This window comes from Oncorhynchus kisutch, unplaced genomic scaffold, assembly GCF_002021735.2.
Source record: "Oncorhynchus kisutch isolate 150728-3 unplaced genomic scaffold, Okis_V2 Okis02a-Okis13b_hom, whole genome shotgun sequence".
Classification (NCBI taxonomy): Eukaryota; Metazoa; Chordata; class Actinopteri; order Salmoniformes; family Salmonidae; genus Oncorhynchus; species Oncorhynchus kisutch.
Window position 1 is genome coordinate 2,814,869 of NW_022261979.1, and position 17,040 is coordinate 2,831,908.

Consider the following 17,040-nt stretch of genomic DNA (forward strand, 5'->3'; position numbering starts at 1 on the left):
GAGGAGACTGAGTGAATCAGTCCTTCATGGTCCAATTGCTGCAAGGAAACCACTACTAAAATACACCAATAAGAAGAATAGACTTGCGTGGGCCAAGAAACACGGCAATGGACATTAGACCAGACATTGTTAATGTAGAACAGAACCAACCCTACACTGACTGACTACAGTAGAACAGAACCAACCCTACACTGACTGACTACAGTAGAACAGAACCAACCCTACACTGACTAACTACAGTAGAACAGAACCCCCCCTACACTGACTGACTACAGTAGAACAGAACCAACCCTACACTGACTGACTCATGTAGAACAGAACCAACCCTACACTGACTGACTACTGTAGAACAGAACCAACCCTACACTGACTGACTACAGTAGAACAGAACCAACCCTACACTGACTGACTACAGTAGAACAGAACCAACCCTACACTGACTGACTCATGTAGAACAGAACCCCCCCTACACTGACTGACTACAGTAGAACAGAACCAACCCTACACTGACTGACTACAGTAGAACAGAACCAACCCTACACTGACTGACTCATGTAGAACAGAACCCCCCCTACACTGACTGACTACAGTAGAACAGAACCCCCCTACACTGACTGACTCATGTAGAACAGAACCAACCCTACACTGACTGACTACAGTAGAACAGAACCCCCCCTACACTGACTGACTACAGTAGAACAACCCCCCCCCCTACACTGACTGACTCATGTAGAATAGAACCAACCCTACACTGACTGACTACAGTAGAACAGAACCCCCCCTACACTGACTGACTACAGTAGAACAGAACCCCCCCTACACTGACTGACTCATGTAGAACAGAACCAACCCTACACTGACTGACTACAGTAGAACAGAACCCCCCCTACACTGACTGACTACAGTAGAACAGAACCCCCCCTACACTGACTGACTACAGTAGAACAGAACCCCCCCCCCCTACACTGACTGACTACAGTAGAACAGAACCAACCCTACACTGACTGACTACAGTAGAACAGAACCAACCCTACACTGACTGACTCATGTAGAACAGAACCAACCCTACACTGACTGACTACAGTAGAACAGAACCAACCCTACACTGACTGACTCATGTAGAACAGAACCAACCCTACACTGACTGACTACTGTAGAACAGAACCGACCCTACACTGACTGACTACAGTAGAACAGAACCAACCCTACACTGACTGACTACAGTAGAACAGAACCAACCCTACACTGACTGACTACAGTAGAACAGAACCAACCCTACACTGACTGACTCATGTAGAACAGAACCCCCCCTACACTGACTGACTACAGTAGAACAGAACCAACCCTACACTGACTGACTACAGTAGAACAGAACCAACCCTACACTGACTGACTCATGTAGAACAGAACCCCCCCTACACTGACTGACTACAGTAGAACAGAACCCCCCTACACTGACTGACTCATGTAGAACAGAACCAACCCTACACTGACTGACTACAGTAGAACAGAACCCCCCCTACACTGACTGACTACAGTAGAACAACCCCCCCCCTACACTGACTGACTCATGTAGAACAGAACCAACCCTACACTGACTGACTACAGTAGAACAGAACCCCCCCTACACTGACTGACTACAGTAGAACAGAACCCCCCCTACACTGACTGACTCATGTAGAACAGAACCAACCCTACACTGACTGACTACAGTAGAACAGAACCCCCCCTACACTGACTGACTACAGTAGAACAGAACCCCCCCTACACTGACTGACTACAGTAGAACAGAACCCCCTCTACACTGACTGACTACAGTAGAACAGAACCCCCCCTACACTGACTGACTACAGTAGAACAGAACCCCCCCTACACTGACTGACTACAGTAGAACAGAACCCCCCCCTACACTGACTGACTACAGTAGAACAGAACCAACCCTACACTGACTGACTACAGTAGAACAGAACCAACCCTACACTGACTGACTCATGTAGAACAGAACCCCCCCTACACTGACTGACTACAGTAGAACAGAACCCCCCCTACACTGACTGACTACAGTAGAACAGAACCAACCCTACACTGACTGACTCATGTAGAACAGAACCCCCCCCTACACTGACTGACTACAGTAGAACAGAACCAACCCTACACTGACTGACTACAGTAGAACAGAACCAACCCTACACTGACTGACTACTGTAGAACAGAACCAACCCTTCACTGACTGACTCATATAGAACAGAACCCCCCCTACACTGACTGACTACAGTAGAACAGAACCAACCCTACACTGACTGACTACAGTAGAACAGAACCCCCCCTACACTGACTGACTCACGTAGAACAGAACCAACCCTACACTGACTGACTACAGTAGAACAGAACCAACCCTACACTGACTGACTACTGTAGAACAGAACCAACCTTACACTGACTGACACTGTAGAACAGAACCAACCCTACACTGACTGACTACAGTAGAACAGAACCAAACCTACACTGACTGACTACAGTAGAACAGAACCCCCCCTACACTGACTGACTCATGTAGAACAGAACCAACCCTACACTGACTGACTACAGTAGAACAGAACCCCCCCTACACTGACTGACTACAGTAGAACAGAACCCCCCCTACACTGACTGACTACAGTAGAACAGAACCCCCTCTACACTGACTGACTACAGTAGAACAGAACCCCCCCTACACTGACTGACTACAGTAGAACAGAACCCCCCCTACACTGACTGACTACAGTAGAACAGAACCCCCCCCCCTACACTGACTGACTACAGTAGAACAGAACCAACCCTACACTGACTGACTACAGTAGAACAGAACCAACCCTACACTGACTGACTCATGTAGAACAGAACCCCCCCTACACTGACTGACTACAGTAGAACAGAACCCCCCCTACACTGACTGACTACAGTAGAACAGAACCAACCCTACACTGACTGACTCATGTAGAACAGAACCCCCCCCTACACTGACTGACTACAGTAGAACAGAACCAACCCTACACTGACTGACTACAGTAGAACAGAACCAACCCTACACTGACTGACTACTGTAGAACAGAACCAACCCTTCACTGACTGACTCATATAGAACAGAACCCCCCCTACACTGACTGACTACAGTAGAACAGAACCAACCCTACACTGACTGACTACAGTAGAACAGAACCCCCCCTACACTGACTGACTCACGTAGAACAGAACCAACCCTACACTGACTGACTACAGTAGAACAGAACCAACCCTACACTGACTGACTACTGTAGAACAGAACCAACCTTACACTGACTGACACTGTAGAACAGAACCAACCCTACACTGACTGACTACAGTAGAACAGAACCAAACCTACACTGACTGACTACAGTAGAACAGAACCAACCCTACACTGACTGACTCATGTAGAACAGAACCAACCCTACACTGATTGACTCATATAGAACAGAACCAACCCTACACTGACTGACTACAGTAGAACAGAACCAACCCTACACTGACTGACTACAGTAGAACATAACCAACCCTACACTGACTGACTACAGTAGAACAGAACCAGCCCTACACTGACTGACTTATGTAGAACAGAACCAACCCTACACTGACTGACTACAGTAGAACATAACCAACCCTACACTGACTGACTACAGTAGAACAGAACCAACCCTACACTGACTAACTACAGTAGAACAGAACCAGCCCTACACTGACTGACTACTGTAGAACAGAACCAACCCTGCACTGACTGACTCATGTAGAACAGAACCAAACCTACACTGACTGACTACAGTAGAACAGAACCAACCCGGCACTGGGACACTTATCTACCCCAGATAGCAGATGACACGCTGGCTGACATATTTATAATGGCTGTGCTGTGTGTGATGCTTCCTCTCTCCAGAGAAACTCCTCCTGAAGCCTCAGGACAGGCTCTACTCTGATTCGCTGACAGCAGTGGGGAGGCTGCACGTGTGCAGAAAGGACCTGAGTGAAGTCATGGTAGGAATCACAATGAGTCCACTTCAATGCAGTTCCTCAGCAGGCTACAATGTGAATGAATCTAGCAGAGGTGACAGTCCTCAGGCCTCCTATCAAGCTACTTCTGCATTTGGTTTATCACATTATATTCCTGATTCCTACTGGATATGCTTCCAGCCTATATCCCACAGGGTCATATCACACCAGAAAATAACATGTTCTTACATGCCCCAACAGAACATAACATATTCCTTTCTCCTCTCAGAGCCCGTTCACAGACAACGCAGAGCTACAACAGAGGTCAGCTCGCATGCTGAGTATGAACACATGGGACGTGGCTGTCACCCTTACAAACTTTGACTGGAGTGTCTTCAACTCAATACACGAGGTCCGTGACATCAACTTTTGTCCATCACCTACACTATGCATGCGTCCCAGTTGGCATCCGATTCACTATAGTGCACCTTTTTACCAGGGCCCATAGAGCTCTGGTCAAAAGTAGTGCGCTATAAAGGGAATAGGGTGCCATTTAGGATACAGTTAAAGATATTAGTGATTCAAAGCTTTCTACAAGCTCACCGGTGTCCTGTCCTGTCTCTCTCCACTACAGCAAGAGCTGGTGTACTTCACGTTCAGCCGTCATGCCAGCAGTGGCCACACGGTGGCGCTGGAGCTGCTGCTGCAGCGCTGCAATGAGGTACAGCTGTGGGTGATGACAGAAGTCCTGATGTGTCCTACGCTCTGCAACAGAGTCCAGCTCATCAAGAAGTTCATCAAAATCGCTGCCCAGTGAGCTCTCTTCTCTTCTCTTCTCTGACCACAACATAGTGGGCAACAGCATTTAGAGCAGAGTTGTTACATCCTCAAAATGTGATGTCTTCTTCTACAGATGTAGAGCAGTATGATTGGTCCATTTCACTAAGGGCCCAATACTTCAACTACAGAACTCTGCACAACACTCTATTATAGTGAGGTCTGCATGGACAGGATGCCCCCTCCTGTGGTTTAGTGAGGAATTACAGTTTGTATTTCTGTATCATCACTGTATGAAGCTGGTGTTAACAGTGTGTCACTCTTTATTTCCTCAGCTGTAAAGCCCAGAGGAACCTCAACTCTTTCTTTGCCATCGTTATGGGTCTGAACACCGCAGCAGTTAGCCGCCTCAGTCAGACCTGGGAGGTCAGTGTTTGTCTGCTTCTGTATGCGACTATTTGTGATGGGACGTCTTTTAAGCTTTTCAGATAAACTGGTCTTGATTGTCTTTTGCCAAGGGACAGTTTGAAATGTACTGTTTAGATCAAAATAGGAGAGAGTTGTCAAACTTTTTGTTGTTGCTTTGAGGATTATTTTATTTTAGATTTATTTGGCACAGGGGAGGGTAGTGTGTTTTTATTTGGCAGAGGGGAGGATAGTGTGTTTTTATTGGGCAGAGGGGAGGGTAGTGTGTTTTTATTGGGCAGAGGGGAGGGTAGTGTGTTTTTATTGGGCAGAGGGGAGGGTAGTGTGTTTTTATTGGGCAGAGGGGAGGGTAGTGTGTTTTTATTGGGCAGAGGGGAGGGTAGTGTGTTTTTATTGGGCAGAGGGGAGGGTAGTGTGTTTTTATTGGGCAGAGGGGAGGGTAGTGTGTTTTTATTGGGCAGAGGGGAGGGTAGTGTGTTTTTATTGGGCAGAGGGGAGGGTAGTGTGTTTTTATTGGGCAGAGGGGAGGGTAGTGTGTTTTTATTGGGCACAAAGGAGGGTAGTGTGTTTTTATTGGGCAGAGGGGAGGGTAGTGTGTTTTTATTGGGCAGAGGGGAGGGTAGTGTGTTTTTATTGGGCACAAAGGAGGGTAGTGTGTTTTTATTGGGCAGAGGGGAGGGTAGTGTGTTTTTATTGGGCACAAAGGAGGGTAGTGTGTTTTTATCATATATAGTCTACCACTCAGCTGTCTAACCTGCCCTCTATTCATAGTGACTATAGTAGTAGATGAATCATATATAGTCTACCACTCAGCTGTCTAACATGCCCTCTATTCATAGTGACTATAGTAGTAGATTAATTATATATAGTCTACCACTCAGCTGTCTAACCTGCCCTCTGTTCATAGTGACTACAGTAGTAGATGAATCATATATAGTCTACCACTCAGCTGTCTAACCTGCCCTCTGTTCATAGTGACTACAGTAGTAGATGAATCATATATAGTCTACCACTCAGCTGTCTAACCTGCCCTCTGTTCATAGTGACTATAGTAGTAGATGAATCATATATAGTCTACCACTCAGCTGTCTAACCTGCCCTCTATTCATAGTGACAGTAGCGGTGGGTGGATGTTTATCCAGATCTGCAAAATGCTAACTAGCAATAATACCACCCATACAATCATTCAAATCTGCACCCAATGTTCAATATAAATCCACTGGATAGAAGAGTAGCTGAGAGGCATCATTACTTCATGAAAGAACAGTGAAGACATGAAAGATGCAGCTCAAAAATCTCCCCTATTGATCTCGTTTAGGGACAATACGGTTATCCTACCTAGATTACTGGACCCTACTACACCATAATGCAATGAAAAGTTGCATCACTGTTTTCAATTGAGTACAGTTCTACTCTAGGATGTAAACTGCAGTGAAAATGCCATTTGAATAATGGCTGAAAAGCTGTGTTATTTGAATGTTTCATTCCATGGATCAGTTGTGGGTCTCTACTCTGGACAGATTGTAGAAAAGGCACAGTAGCAGGCCAGCTGGATTTTTACTTCTGATGCTGATCATCATTCTCCTAAGTGTTCTTCACATAGGCCTGTGCTCCCAGCAGGCCCAGTTATTCAGGGAAACTGAACACGCGTTCGGCCTCCTTTCTCATCTATTTCTAGACCTACAAGCCAACGCCTAAATATAGTCGCAATGTTTCAGTCTGAAAACGCTACTTCAAAAGTCTCCTGTTGGCTACCTGCTCACATCCATCCACTCCACCATACACCCAGTGTACAAAACATTATGAACACCTTCCTAGTATTGGGTTGCACCCCATTTTGCCCTCAGAACAGACTCAATTCGTAGAGGCATGGACTCTACAAGGTGTTAAAAGCATTCGACAGGGATGCTGACCCATGTTGACTCCAATGCTTCCCGCAGTTGTGTCAAGTTGGCTGGATGTCCTTTGGATGGTAGACCATTCTTGATACATACAGGAAACCGTTGATTGTGAAAACCCAGAAGCATTGCAGTTCTTGACACACAAACTGGTGCGCCTGGCACCTACTACCATACCCTGTTCAAAGGCACTTAAATATATTTTGTCTTTCCCATTGACCCTCTGAATGTCACACATACACAATCCATGTCTCAATTGTCTCATGGCTTAAAAATCCTTCTTTAACCTGTCTCCTCCCCTTCATCTACTCTGATTGAAGTGGATTTAACAAGTGACATCAATAAGGGATCATAGCTTTCACCTGGATTCACCTGGTCAGTCTATATCATGGGTAGGGCAGTTCCTATTGTTTTGTACACTCAGTGTAGTTCCAGCATCTTAACTGTGCAACGGCCATTCATCAATGGAAAGAGACATCTGTTACAAAACAGCATAAAGTTGAATGACATTCGTAGATTGTGAGGCCAAGCCTTCGATACTGAGTAAGTCTACAAGGTAGGGAAGGATGTATTCTCTGTCAGATAGACATTCTCTACTTGATTGTGGAGTTGAAAACACAATCCATGATGATAAACGCTCAGTCAGTAAGCAGTATGCATTTATGCATTTCATATTGGTTGTGTGTGGTGCATTGGCACAGAAACCTGTTGGTGGAAAACACAGGAGGTTGGTGGCACCTTAATTGTGGAGGACGGGCTTACGGTAATGGCTGGAGCAGAATTAGTGGGATGGTATCAAATGCATGATTTCCATGTGTTTGACAACATTCCATTTTCTCTGTTCCTGGCTATTGTTATGAGCCGTCCTCCCCTCAGCAGCCTCCACTGGTGGAAAATTCATTGCAAATATTTTATATAATTATAAATATAGCATCAAACTGTTAAAAATCTGATTTCCCCTTAGCTGATCATTGTCTGCTGCCAGCTCTGATTGTATCGTAATGAGACAAGCAGGGAGAGTGAGCTCGTCTGTGGTGGTCGACGAACCCTAAACCTTCTAGCCCGTAGCCCTACGTGGCATCGACTGTACCACGAACCCTAAACCTTCTAGCCCGTAGCCCTGCGTGGCATCGACTGTACCACGAACCCTAAACCTTCTGGCCCGTATCCCTGCGTGGCATCAACTGTACCACAAAACCTAAACCTTCTGGCCCATATCCCTGCGTGGCATCAACTGTACCACGAACCCTAAACCTTCTGGCCCGTATCCCTGCGTGGCATCAACTGTACCACGAACCCTAAACCTTCTGGCCCGTATCCATGCGTGGCATCAACTGTACCACGAACCCTAAACCTTCTGGCCCGTATCCCTGCGTGGCATCAACTGTACCATGAACCCTAAACCTTCTGGCCCGTATCCCTGCGTGGCATCAACTGTACCATGAACCCTAAACCTTCTGGCCCGTATCCCTGCATGGCATCAACTGTACCATGAAACCTAAACCTTCTGGCCCGTATCCCTGCATGGTATCAACTGTACCATGAAACCCTGCTGAAGTAGTAAAGTGGATATCCACGGTTATAAACACAGGGTTGCTACAGTGATTGTTATTTGTGGTGGTAATAATATTGTATGAGGGAGGAGGGTGTGCACACTGTTTCACAGGACAAGGAGGAGGTCTGAGTCAACCCAGTAAATGTTGTGGCAACTAAACCTGTTTTTCTTTCCATCAGAAAGTTCCAGGAAAATTCAAAAAACTGTTTTTGGAACTGGAGATGTTGACAGTAAGTTCATCATGTTTTATTGTGTAGAGATCCTGTAATAATGAATGGGACTATACATGGAATTATGTGTTGTACGTTTAGTACTAGGAACATATTGGGTCATCACTGTTGAGTTAATAAAAGCAGGAGGCTTTATTAATTATCACTAGGTCTGGTCATCTTGGGACATAGTGACAGATGTTAGGGGTTGTGAGGGCTTCTGCAGTGCACATGTTCGAGTCCCAAAAGGCACCCTATGCCTTACATAGTGCACTACCTGTGACCTGATCCCTATGGGCCCTGGTCATAAGTATACACTATATAGGGAAGATGTTGGCATTTGGGACGCAACAGACCACGTTTCTCCCCAAAGACAAGTGTCACACATCACATCTGTCTCAACATGTCTTCACAGGACCCCTCTCTCAACCACAAAGCCTATAGGGACGCTTTCAAGAAGACCAAGACGCCCAAGATCCCTTTCCTTCCTCTGCTACTGAAAGGTGCCTAGACTCAGAAAACACTGCATGTTGCTGTCATCACTGCCTCCTGAACCCTGCAGTGGTCTGTAATGTTACTGTCATCACTGCCTCCTGAACCCTGCAGTGGTCTGTAATGTTGCTGTCATCAATGCCTCCTGAACCCTGCAGTGGTCTGTAATGTTACTGTCATCACTGCCTCCTGAACACTGCAGTGGTCTGTAATGTTACTGTCATCACTGCCTCCTGAACCCTGCAGTGGTCTGTAATCTTACTGTCATCACTGCCTCCTGAACCCTGCAGTGGTATGTAATGTTACTGTCATCAATGTCTCCTGAACCCTGCAGTGGTCTGTAATGTTACTGTCATCACTGCCTCCTGAACACTGCAGTGGTCTGTAATGTTACTGTCATCACTGCCTCCTGAACCCTGCAGTGGTCTGTAATGTTACTGTCATCACTGCCTCCTGAACCCTGCAGTGGTCTGTAATGTTACTGTCATCACTGCCTCCTGAACCCTGCAGTGGTCTGTAATGTTACTGTCATCACTGCCTCCTGAACCCTGCAGTGGTCTGTAATGTTACTGTCATCAATGTCTCCTGAACCCTGCAGTGGTCTGTAATGTTACTGTCATCACTGCCTCCTGAACCCTGCAGTGGTCTGTAATGTTACTGTCATCACTGCCTCCTGAACCCTGCAGTGGTCTGTAATCTTACTGTCATCACTGCCTCCTGAACCCTGCAGTGGTCTGTAATGTTACTGTCATCAATGCCTCCTGAACCCTGCATTGGTCTGTAATGTTACTGTCATCACTGCCTCCTGAACACTGCAGTGGTCTGTAATGTTACTGTCATCACTGCCTCCTGAACCCTGCAGTGATCTGTAATGCAGACAGAAATATTGTGAGCTGAACTTAAATCAGGATCGCCGAACTAGCACTCAATATTTGAACTCTGCTACATTGTTCCCTTTCTCTTAGATATCACTTTCATTCACGAGGGCAACAAAACGTTTCTCGATAACCTGGTGAATTTTGAAAAGCTGGTAAGTCACTCCAGTATGACGGAAGGGGTTGAACATGTCAGTGTACCCAGTGTTTCTTCAACTATAGACAGAAATCAGGTCATCTAAAATATGTGATGGATGTGTATTTGATGTGTATGGTGTCCATCTCCTCTTGCAGCACATGATAGCCGACACGGTGCGTCTCATCAGACACTGTCAGGAGGATCACATGGGTGGGTGAAGTGTGTGTGTGTGTGTGGGTGTTACTCTCACACAGTCTTAGATCAGCAATGACCATCAACTTTGATGAGCTATCCTTGAACCTCCATACTCATGTCATTACTTATACGCAGTAGACAGGTCACAGTGTTGACTTTCTACAGTCAGCCACTATAACACAGTAGACAGGTCACAGTGATGACTTTCTACAGTCAGCCACTATAAGACAGTAGACAGGTCACAGTGATGACTTTCTACAGTCAGCCACTATAAGATAGTAGACAGGACACTGTGTTGACTTTCTACAGTCAGCCACTATAACAGAGTAGACAGGTCACAGTGTTGACTTTCTACAGTCAGCCACTATAACACAGTAGACAGGTCACAGTGATGACTTTCTACAGTCAGCCACTATAAGACAGTAGACAGGTCACAGTGATGACTTTCTACAGTCAGCCACTATAAGACAGTAGACAGGTCACAGTGTTGACTTCCTACAGTCAGCCACTATAACACAGTAGACAGGTCACAGTGTTGACTTTCTACAGTCAGCCACTATAACACAGTAGACAGGTCACAGTGTTGACTTTCTACAGTCATCCACTATAACACAGTAGACAGGTCAAAGTGTTGACTTTCTACAGTCAGCCACTATAACACAGTAGACAGGTCACAGTGTTGACTTTCTACAGTCAGCCACTATAACACAGTAGACAGGTCACAGTGATGACTTCCTACAGTCAGCCACTATAACACAGTAGACAGGTCACAGTGATGACTTTCTACAGTCACCCACTATAACACAGTAGACAGGTCACAGTGTTGACTTTCTACAGTCAGCCACTATAACACAGTAGACAAGTCACAGTGTTGACTTTCTACAGTCAGCCACTATAACACAGTAGACAGGTCACAGTGTTGACTTTCTACAGTCAGTCACTATAACACAGTAGACAGGTCACAGTGTTGACTTTCTACAGTCATCCACTATAACACAGTAGACAGGTCACAGTGTTGACTTTCTACAGTCAGCCACTATAACACAGTAGACAAGTCACAGTGTTTACTTTCTACAGTCAGCCACTATAACACAGTAGACAGGTCACAGTGTTGACTTTCTACAGTCAGCCACTATAACACAGTAGACAGGTCACAGTGTTGACTTCCTACAGTCAGCCACTATAACACAGTAGACAGGTCACAGTGTTGACTTTCTACAGTCAGCCACTATAACACAGTAGACAGGTCACAGTGATGACTTTCTACAGTCACCCACTATAACACAGTAGACAGGTCACAGTGTTGACTTTCTAAAGTTGTTGTACAGTAAAGATGACTCAACTACAGCAGTCAGCAGAATAACAGTATCCAATTAGATAATCAGTACATCAATAACAACATTATATGCTACTATAGTAAATTGATTGAGTCATTAATGCTGAGAACCCCCTACGGTACACAGCCACTCACAGTAATGAAGACTGTGTACCAACAACTATCTTCTGTCATGGATAATTCTGTGTGTGTGTGTGTGTGTGTGTGTGTGTGTGTGTGTGTGTGTGTGTGTGTGTGTGTGTGTGTGTGTGTGTGTGTGTGTGTGTGTGTGTGTGTGTGTGTATTTACTGTGTGGTTTACCTCCTAGGGAACGGGATGCCCCAGAAGAGCAGTCCGGAGGTGCAGGCCTATGTCGACTACCTTCACGTCATTGACAATCAGCAGACTCTGTTTGAACTGTCCCACAGACTGGAACCCCGTGTGTAGATAGACTACATACACTCTCTGAGCCTGCCTCCCTCCACCCCTCGAAGTCAGACCACCAAGGAGAAGGGTACCAACTAGTCTTTGGAAACACCCCTCAGGACCCCTCAGGACTCATAGAGAAACATGGGTTGGCCAACTCTACAGAGCCCAGCTCTAACACACACACACACACACACACACACACACACACACACACACACACACACACACACACACACACACACAGGATTCTATTAATCAGCTGCTCACACAGCAGGACTTTGATGAGTTGAATTTGGTGGGTTAATGCAGGACTGGAACAAAAGCCAGAGGGATAGGGTTGGCCAGAGCTGACAGGGAGATGACTGTGTGGCGCTGGCCAACCACTAGATGGCGCCAAAAGGCATACTGGAATACTGAGCAACGATGGAGCAGAGGTAACCAAAGAGCTTCTCAGTTTAACAAATAGATCTGGACCCGTATTGATCAAAGGATCCCAGAGTAGGAGTGCTGATCTAGGATTTGTTTAGCCTTTTGGATCATAATGAATTGACAGGGACCTAGATCAGCACTCCTACTCAGTGATGTCCTGGTAGATAAATTGGTGGATAAACTTGGATTGCTGGTCGCAGTGAAAAAAGTAACGCTTCCTATTCTTTCAATGCATTTTTCTGCAAAATGTGGGTACATTGTTGGGGCCCTCCCCCCAAAAAGGTGGTTACATTGTTGGGGCACTCCCCCCAAAAAGGTGGGTACATTGTTGGGTCCCTCCCCCAAAAAGGCGGGTACATTGTTGGGGCCCTCCCCCAAAAAGGTGGTTACATTGTTGGGGCCCTCCCCCCAAAAATGTGGGTACATTGTTGGGGCCCTCCCCCCAAAAAGGTGGTTACATTGTTGGGGCCCTCCCCCCAAAAAGGTGGGTACATTGTTGGGTCCCTCCCCCAAAAAGGTGGTTACATTGTTGGGGCCCTCCCCCCAAAATGGTGGGTACATTGTTGGGGCCCTCCCCCAAAATGGTGGGTACATTGTTGGGTCCCTCCCCCCAAAATGGTGGGTACATTGTTGGGTCCCTCCCCCAAAAAGGTGGTTACATTGTTGGGGCCTCCCCCCAAAAATGTGGGTACATTGCGTTTACCCTCCACTACACCAGTGATCCTACTCTGAGACTCTTTATGAATATGGACCCTGCTTCAGTCACTCTGTATTGATAGCTTCAGGTTGTTGTTATCTGCTTCCAAACAGGTGACCACTCCCTGATTATCTATCTACACACAATGAATGAAAGCATCAACCTTCTGGGGACTTGAACACCAGGACACTACACTTGACAGACCTCCAAGTGTATGACCACCACACACTAGGCTGCTGTTAAGCTAAATGGATTTAAACAACAATATTGAAAAGTGTGTGTGTGTGTGTGTGTGTGTGTGTGTGTGTGTGTGTGTGTGTGTGTGTGTGTGTGTGTGTGTGTGTGTGTGTGTGTGTGTGTGTGTGTGTGTGTGTTGCATAAATGTCACTTCCAAATACTGAAAAAAAGATCATTCTAAATATTTAAAGTGAAGTGTAAAGTGTGAGGTAATAAAACCTTCCTCGACAGCAGAAGGGTTTTGTTACACTTATAGATAATGTAATAAACCATCCTCAACAGTAGAAGGGTTATGTTACAGTTATAGATAATGTAATAAACCATCCTCAACAGTAGAAGGGTTTTGTTACAGCTATAGATAATGTAATAAACCATCCTCAACAGTAGAAGGGTTATGTTACACTTATAGATAATGTAATAAACCATCAACAGTAGAAGGGTTATGTTACAGCTATAGATAATGTAATAAACCATCCTCAACATCAGAAGGGTTTTGTTACAGCTATAGATAATGTAATAAACCATCCTCAACAGTAGAAGGGTTATGTTACAGTTATAGATAATGTATTAAACCATCCTCAAAAGCAGAAGGTTTTTGTTACAGCTATAGATAATGTAATAAACCATCCTCAACAGTAGAAGGGTTATGTTACAGTTATAGATAATGTAATAAACCCTCCTCAACAGTAGTAGAAGGGTTATGTCACAGTTATGGACTTAGATGTTTGGTCTTAGCTGTGGACAATCAGAGACGTAGCTTGAGGCATCAGATCCTTTGCCTGTCATGTCTCTGTATCTGCACTATGAAGGAACAGCAATACACCAAGTCAACACTTCTGCCTTTGAACATTCTTGTCCAGTTAAAACGCCTTTGCCTTTTTCTTTCAGTGGCAGTATTAGTTATTCTTATAGAAATGGCTAATATTCTGTACATGTTTATGAGCCATCCACCTGCAGGATGTTGTATCCTGTTCTAGAGAATCCTCTTGGTGAATGTTTCAGTGGTTTAGAAAAGAGATCAGACCCTGATATAGAGGTTCTTCAGTAGCACCACCAGTTCTCCTGTTGTGGATTCCCCTGATGTGTAATGTGTGTATCACAGAGATGAAACACTTCTATATCCATGGTGTGTATAGTGTTTTGAGGCAGGTCATGTACTATAGATTCCATCTATATACTGTAGTATGTTGTGCGTTCCCTGGTTGGACATGGAGATTGGAGAAGTATTTATTATTATGATAATAGACTTATTTATTTGCTCGTTGTGCACTACTTTTGACCAGGTAGTGTACTATGTAGGGAATAGGGTATAATTTCTGTCCTTTTTACCTGCCGTGGGGTTTCAATAGGTTAGGAACTGGTCTGCATGATGTGGTAAAGCCATGGATCGACCACCAAGTAAAATATGCATGGAACAAAAAGCATTTCCTTGTGAAGTAGTGGTTTTCTACATGTCGCTACAATGCCCAAATCAGCATGTACTAACAAATATTATTTCAGAAAGGGAAACAAAAGCAATACCAAGTCACTGCTCTTCTCTCTCATCAGTCTTTCTGCGTTTCATTTCCTACAGTCCTTTTGAAATGTTAAATAATAAATGAAATGTTTTGTTGTATGAATACAGTGTGGTGAGTTTCTGTGGAAAGACGTGCGGATACATAGTTCAACTCAGAGAAATGCCTCGGCACCGCAGAACTGAGACGAGTGAGATGCAAGACTTCGTTCTCACCGTCGCACAGCGTCTGCGCGTGTGCAAAGGGTTCCTTCACGCTGATTCATAATCTGAAACTACTATCTCATGGTCAAGCGATGAACACAGACGTTGACGTCAACACTTATATTTTTAAAAAACAACTTTTTTAGTTTCATGTTTCGTAACTAAAATACAACATGCTCTCTCAGAAATAATGCCTTAAATATTCAGTCTTCATCCTCACGGTTGCTCTTTCACCAAACAAAAATCTATCAAATATCACTATCTGCTCACTTTGCATGGAGCCTAGTACAACAACAAACAAGACCAGCTTTACTCCAGTTCCCTAAAAGCATCTGTGCCCCAGCCCGATGCCCTCATTGGCCTTAACCAGGTGCCCTGTGTGGCCTTTAACATGCCTCTCTATGACATTCCCCCTGCTGGGCCAGGCTGTACACCCTGCCATTTCCTCCCCAACATCCTGGGCACCCCCTCATTTTCCCGTCACATAATCACTGCCTAGCTGCCGCCGCCGCACGCTAATGGGGGGAAGAGAGGAGGCAGATGAAGACCTAGGTCTGTGTCCCAAATGGCACACTATTCTCTATATAGTGCACTATTTTTGGACTACTTCTGGTCCAAAGTAGTGCACTATGTAGGGAGGGAATAGGTTGCCAATTTGGGACACAGCCCTAGAGCACGGAGGGAAGGCTTCATTTCCCCGTGGAGGATACAACAAACCCACAGAATCAATCTTCCATCTGCTGGCTGTTCTGTTGTTGTAGCCTGACAGTGTAGAAGCCACTTTGGCTCCCAGGAAGGAATTAAGTGCAAGACAACAGCTATTTGCGTCGGAGTGCGTTGGGTGCCGGGGGAGAAGACAGAATCCTTCTATGTGGGACTCCAACTAAAGATTACCGTGGTGACGTTAATTGGTGAATGTGCTCATAGAAGTGTGTAATTTAATGAGTTTAACAACACAAAATGTGCGTCAGTCATATCCGTTTCACACAGGTGTGTGGTTTTAAAGGCCCAGTGCAGTCAAAAACTAGATTTGACTTGTGTTTTATATATATTTCCACACTATGAGGTTGGAATAATACTGTGAAATTGGGAGAATTATGATAATGAACTTTTAGTGAAAGAGCTGTTTGAAAAGACCTCCTGAAATGTCAGCTTGTGTGGCTGGGTGGGGGTTTTGGACCGCCTGGTGACATCACCATGCTGTATAAGTTAATAGACCAATAACAAAGAGTTTGTCCTCCTCTCTGCCAATAACAGGACATTTTCAGGTTACACATCCCTCCCATTAGGCTCCTCCAATTATGACCCTCTCTCAGACCACTCCCAGACAGTCCTATTGCTTGAGAAATTGCATTTTGCTAAGATGGTAAGAAGCTATTTTTGTTTATTTTTGATCATTTAAATAAGGTACATAAATGTTACCCAGAAATGATTTTGATATTGAGATACAAATGGCTGCAGTGGAGTACTAAGGAACAAGGCCAACAGACGCCGTAGCCTTGATCTGCAGCAGGCAACTGTCATCTCATCAGCTTGAGGCGTCTTTGTGATTTTACCACCACCTCCCACCTTCCCAAGCCACAACACCCCGTATACATCAGCAACGTCAAACAATAATATTGATCATCTTTAAACTGAACATTATGAAATGGTTAGTTATATATAGTTG

General features: G+C 45.1%; 1 protein-coding gene across 2 annotated transcripts in view; it reads left to right on the forward strand.

The window, feature by feature from the left end:
- The window catches only part of LOC109876607 (rap guanine nucleotide exchange factor 5), a 66,969-nt gene extending 51,696 nt beyond the window's left edge, over positions 1-15,273 (forward strand). For both annotated transcript variants that reach the window (XM_031811951.1, XM_031811950.1), the window contains 9 exons: positions 3,929-4,026; positions 4,271-4,393; positions 4,616-4,794; positions 5,094-5,184; positions 8,817-8,867; positions 9,262-9,349; positions 10,304-10,368; positions 10,508-10,562; positions 12,191-15,273. In XM_031811951.1, coding sequence (XP_031667811.1) covers positions 3,929-4,026; positions 4,271-4,393; positions 4,616-4,794; positions 5,094-5,184; positions 8,817-8,867; positions 9,262-9,349; positions 10,304-10,368; positions 10,508-10,562; positions 12,191-12,309 — 869 coding nt within the window. In that variant the 3' untranslated portion in view covers positions 12,310-15,273. The remainder of the gene's footprint in view (positions 1-3,928; positions 4,027-4,270; positions 4,394-4,615; positions 4,795-5,093; positions 5,185-8,816; positions 8,868-9,261; positions 9,350-10,303; positions 10,369-10,507; positions 10,563-12,190) is intronic.
- Positions 15,274-17,040: the final 1,767 nt, after the last annotated feature.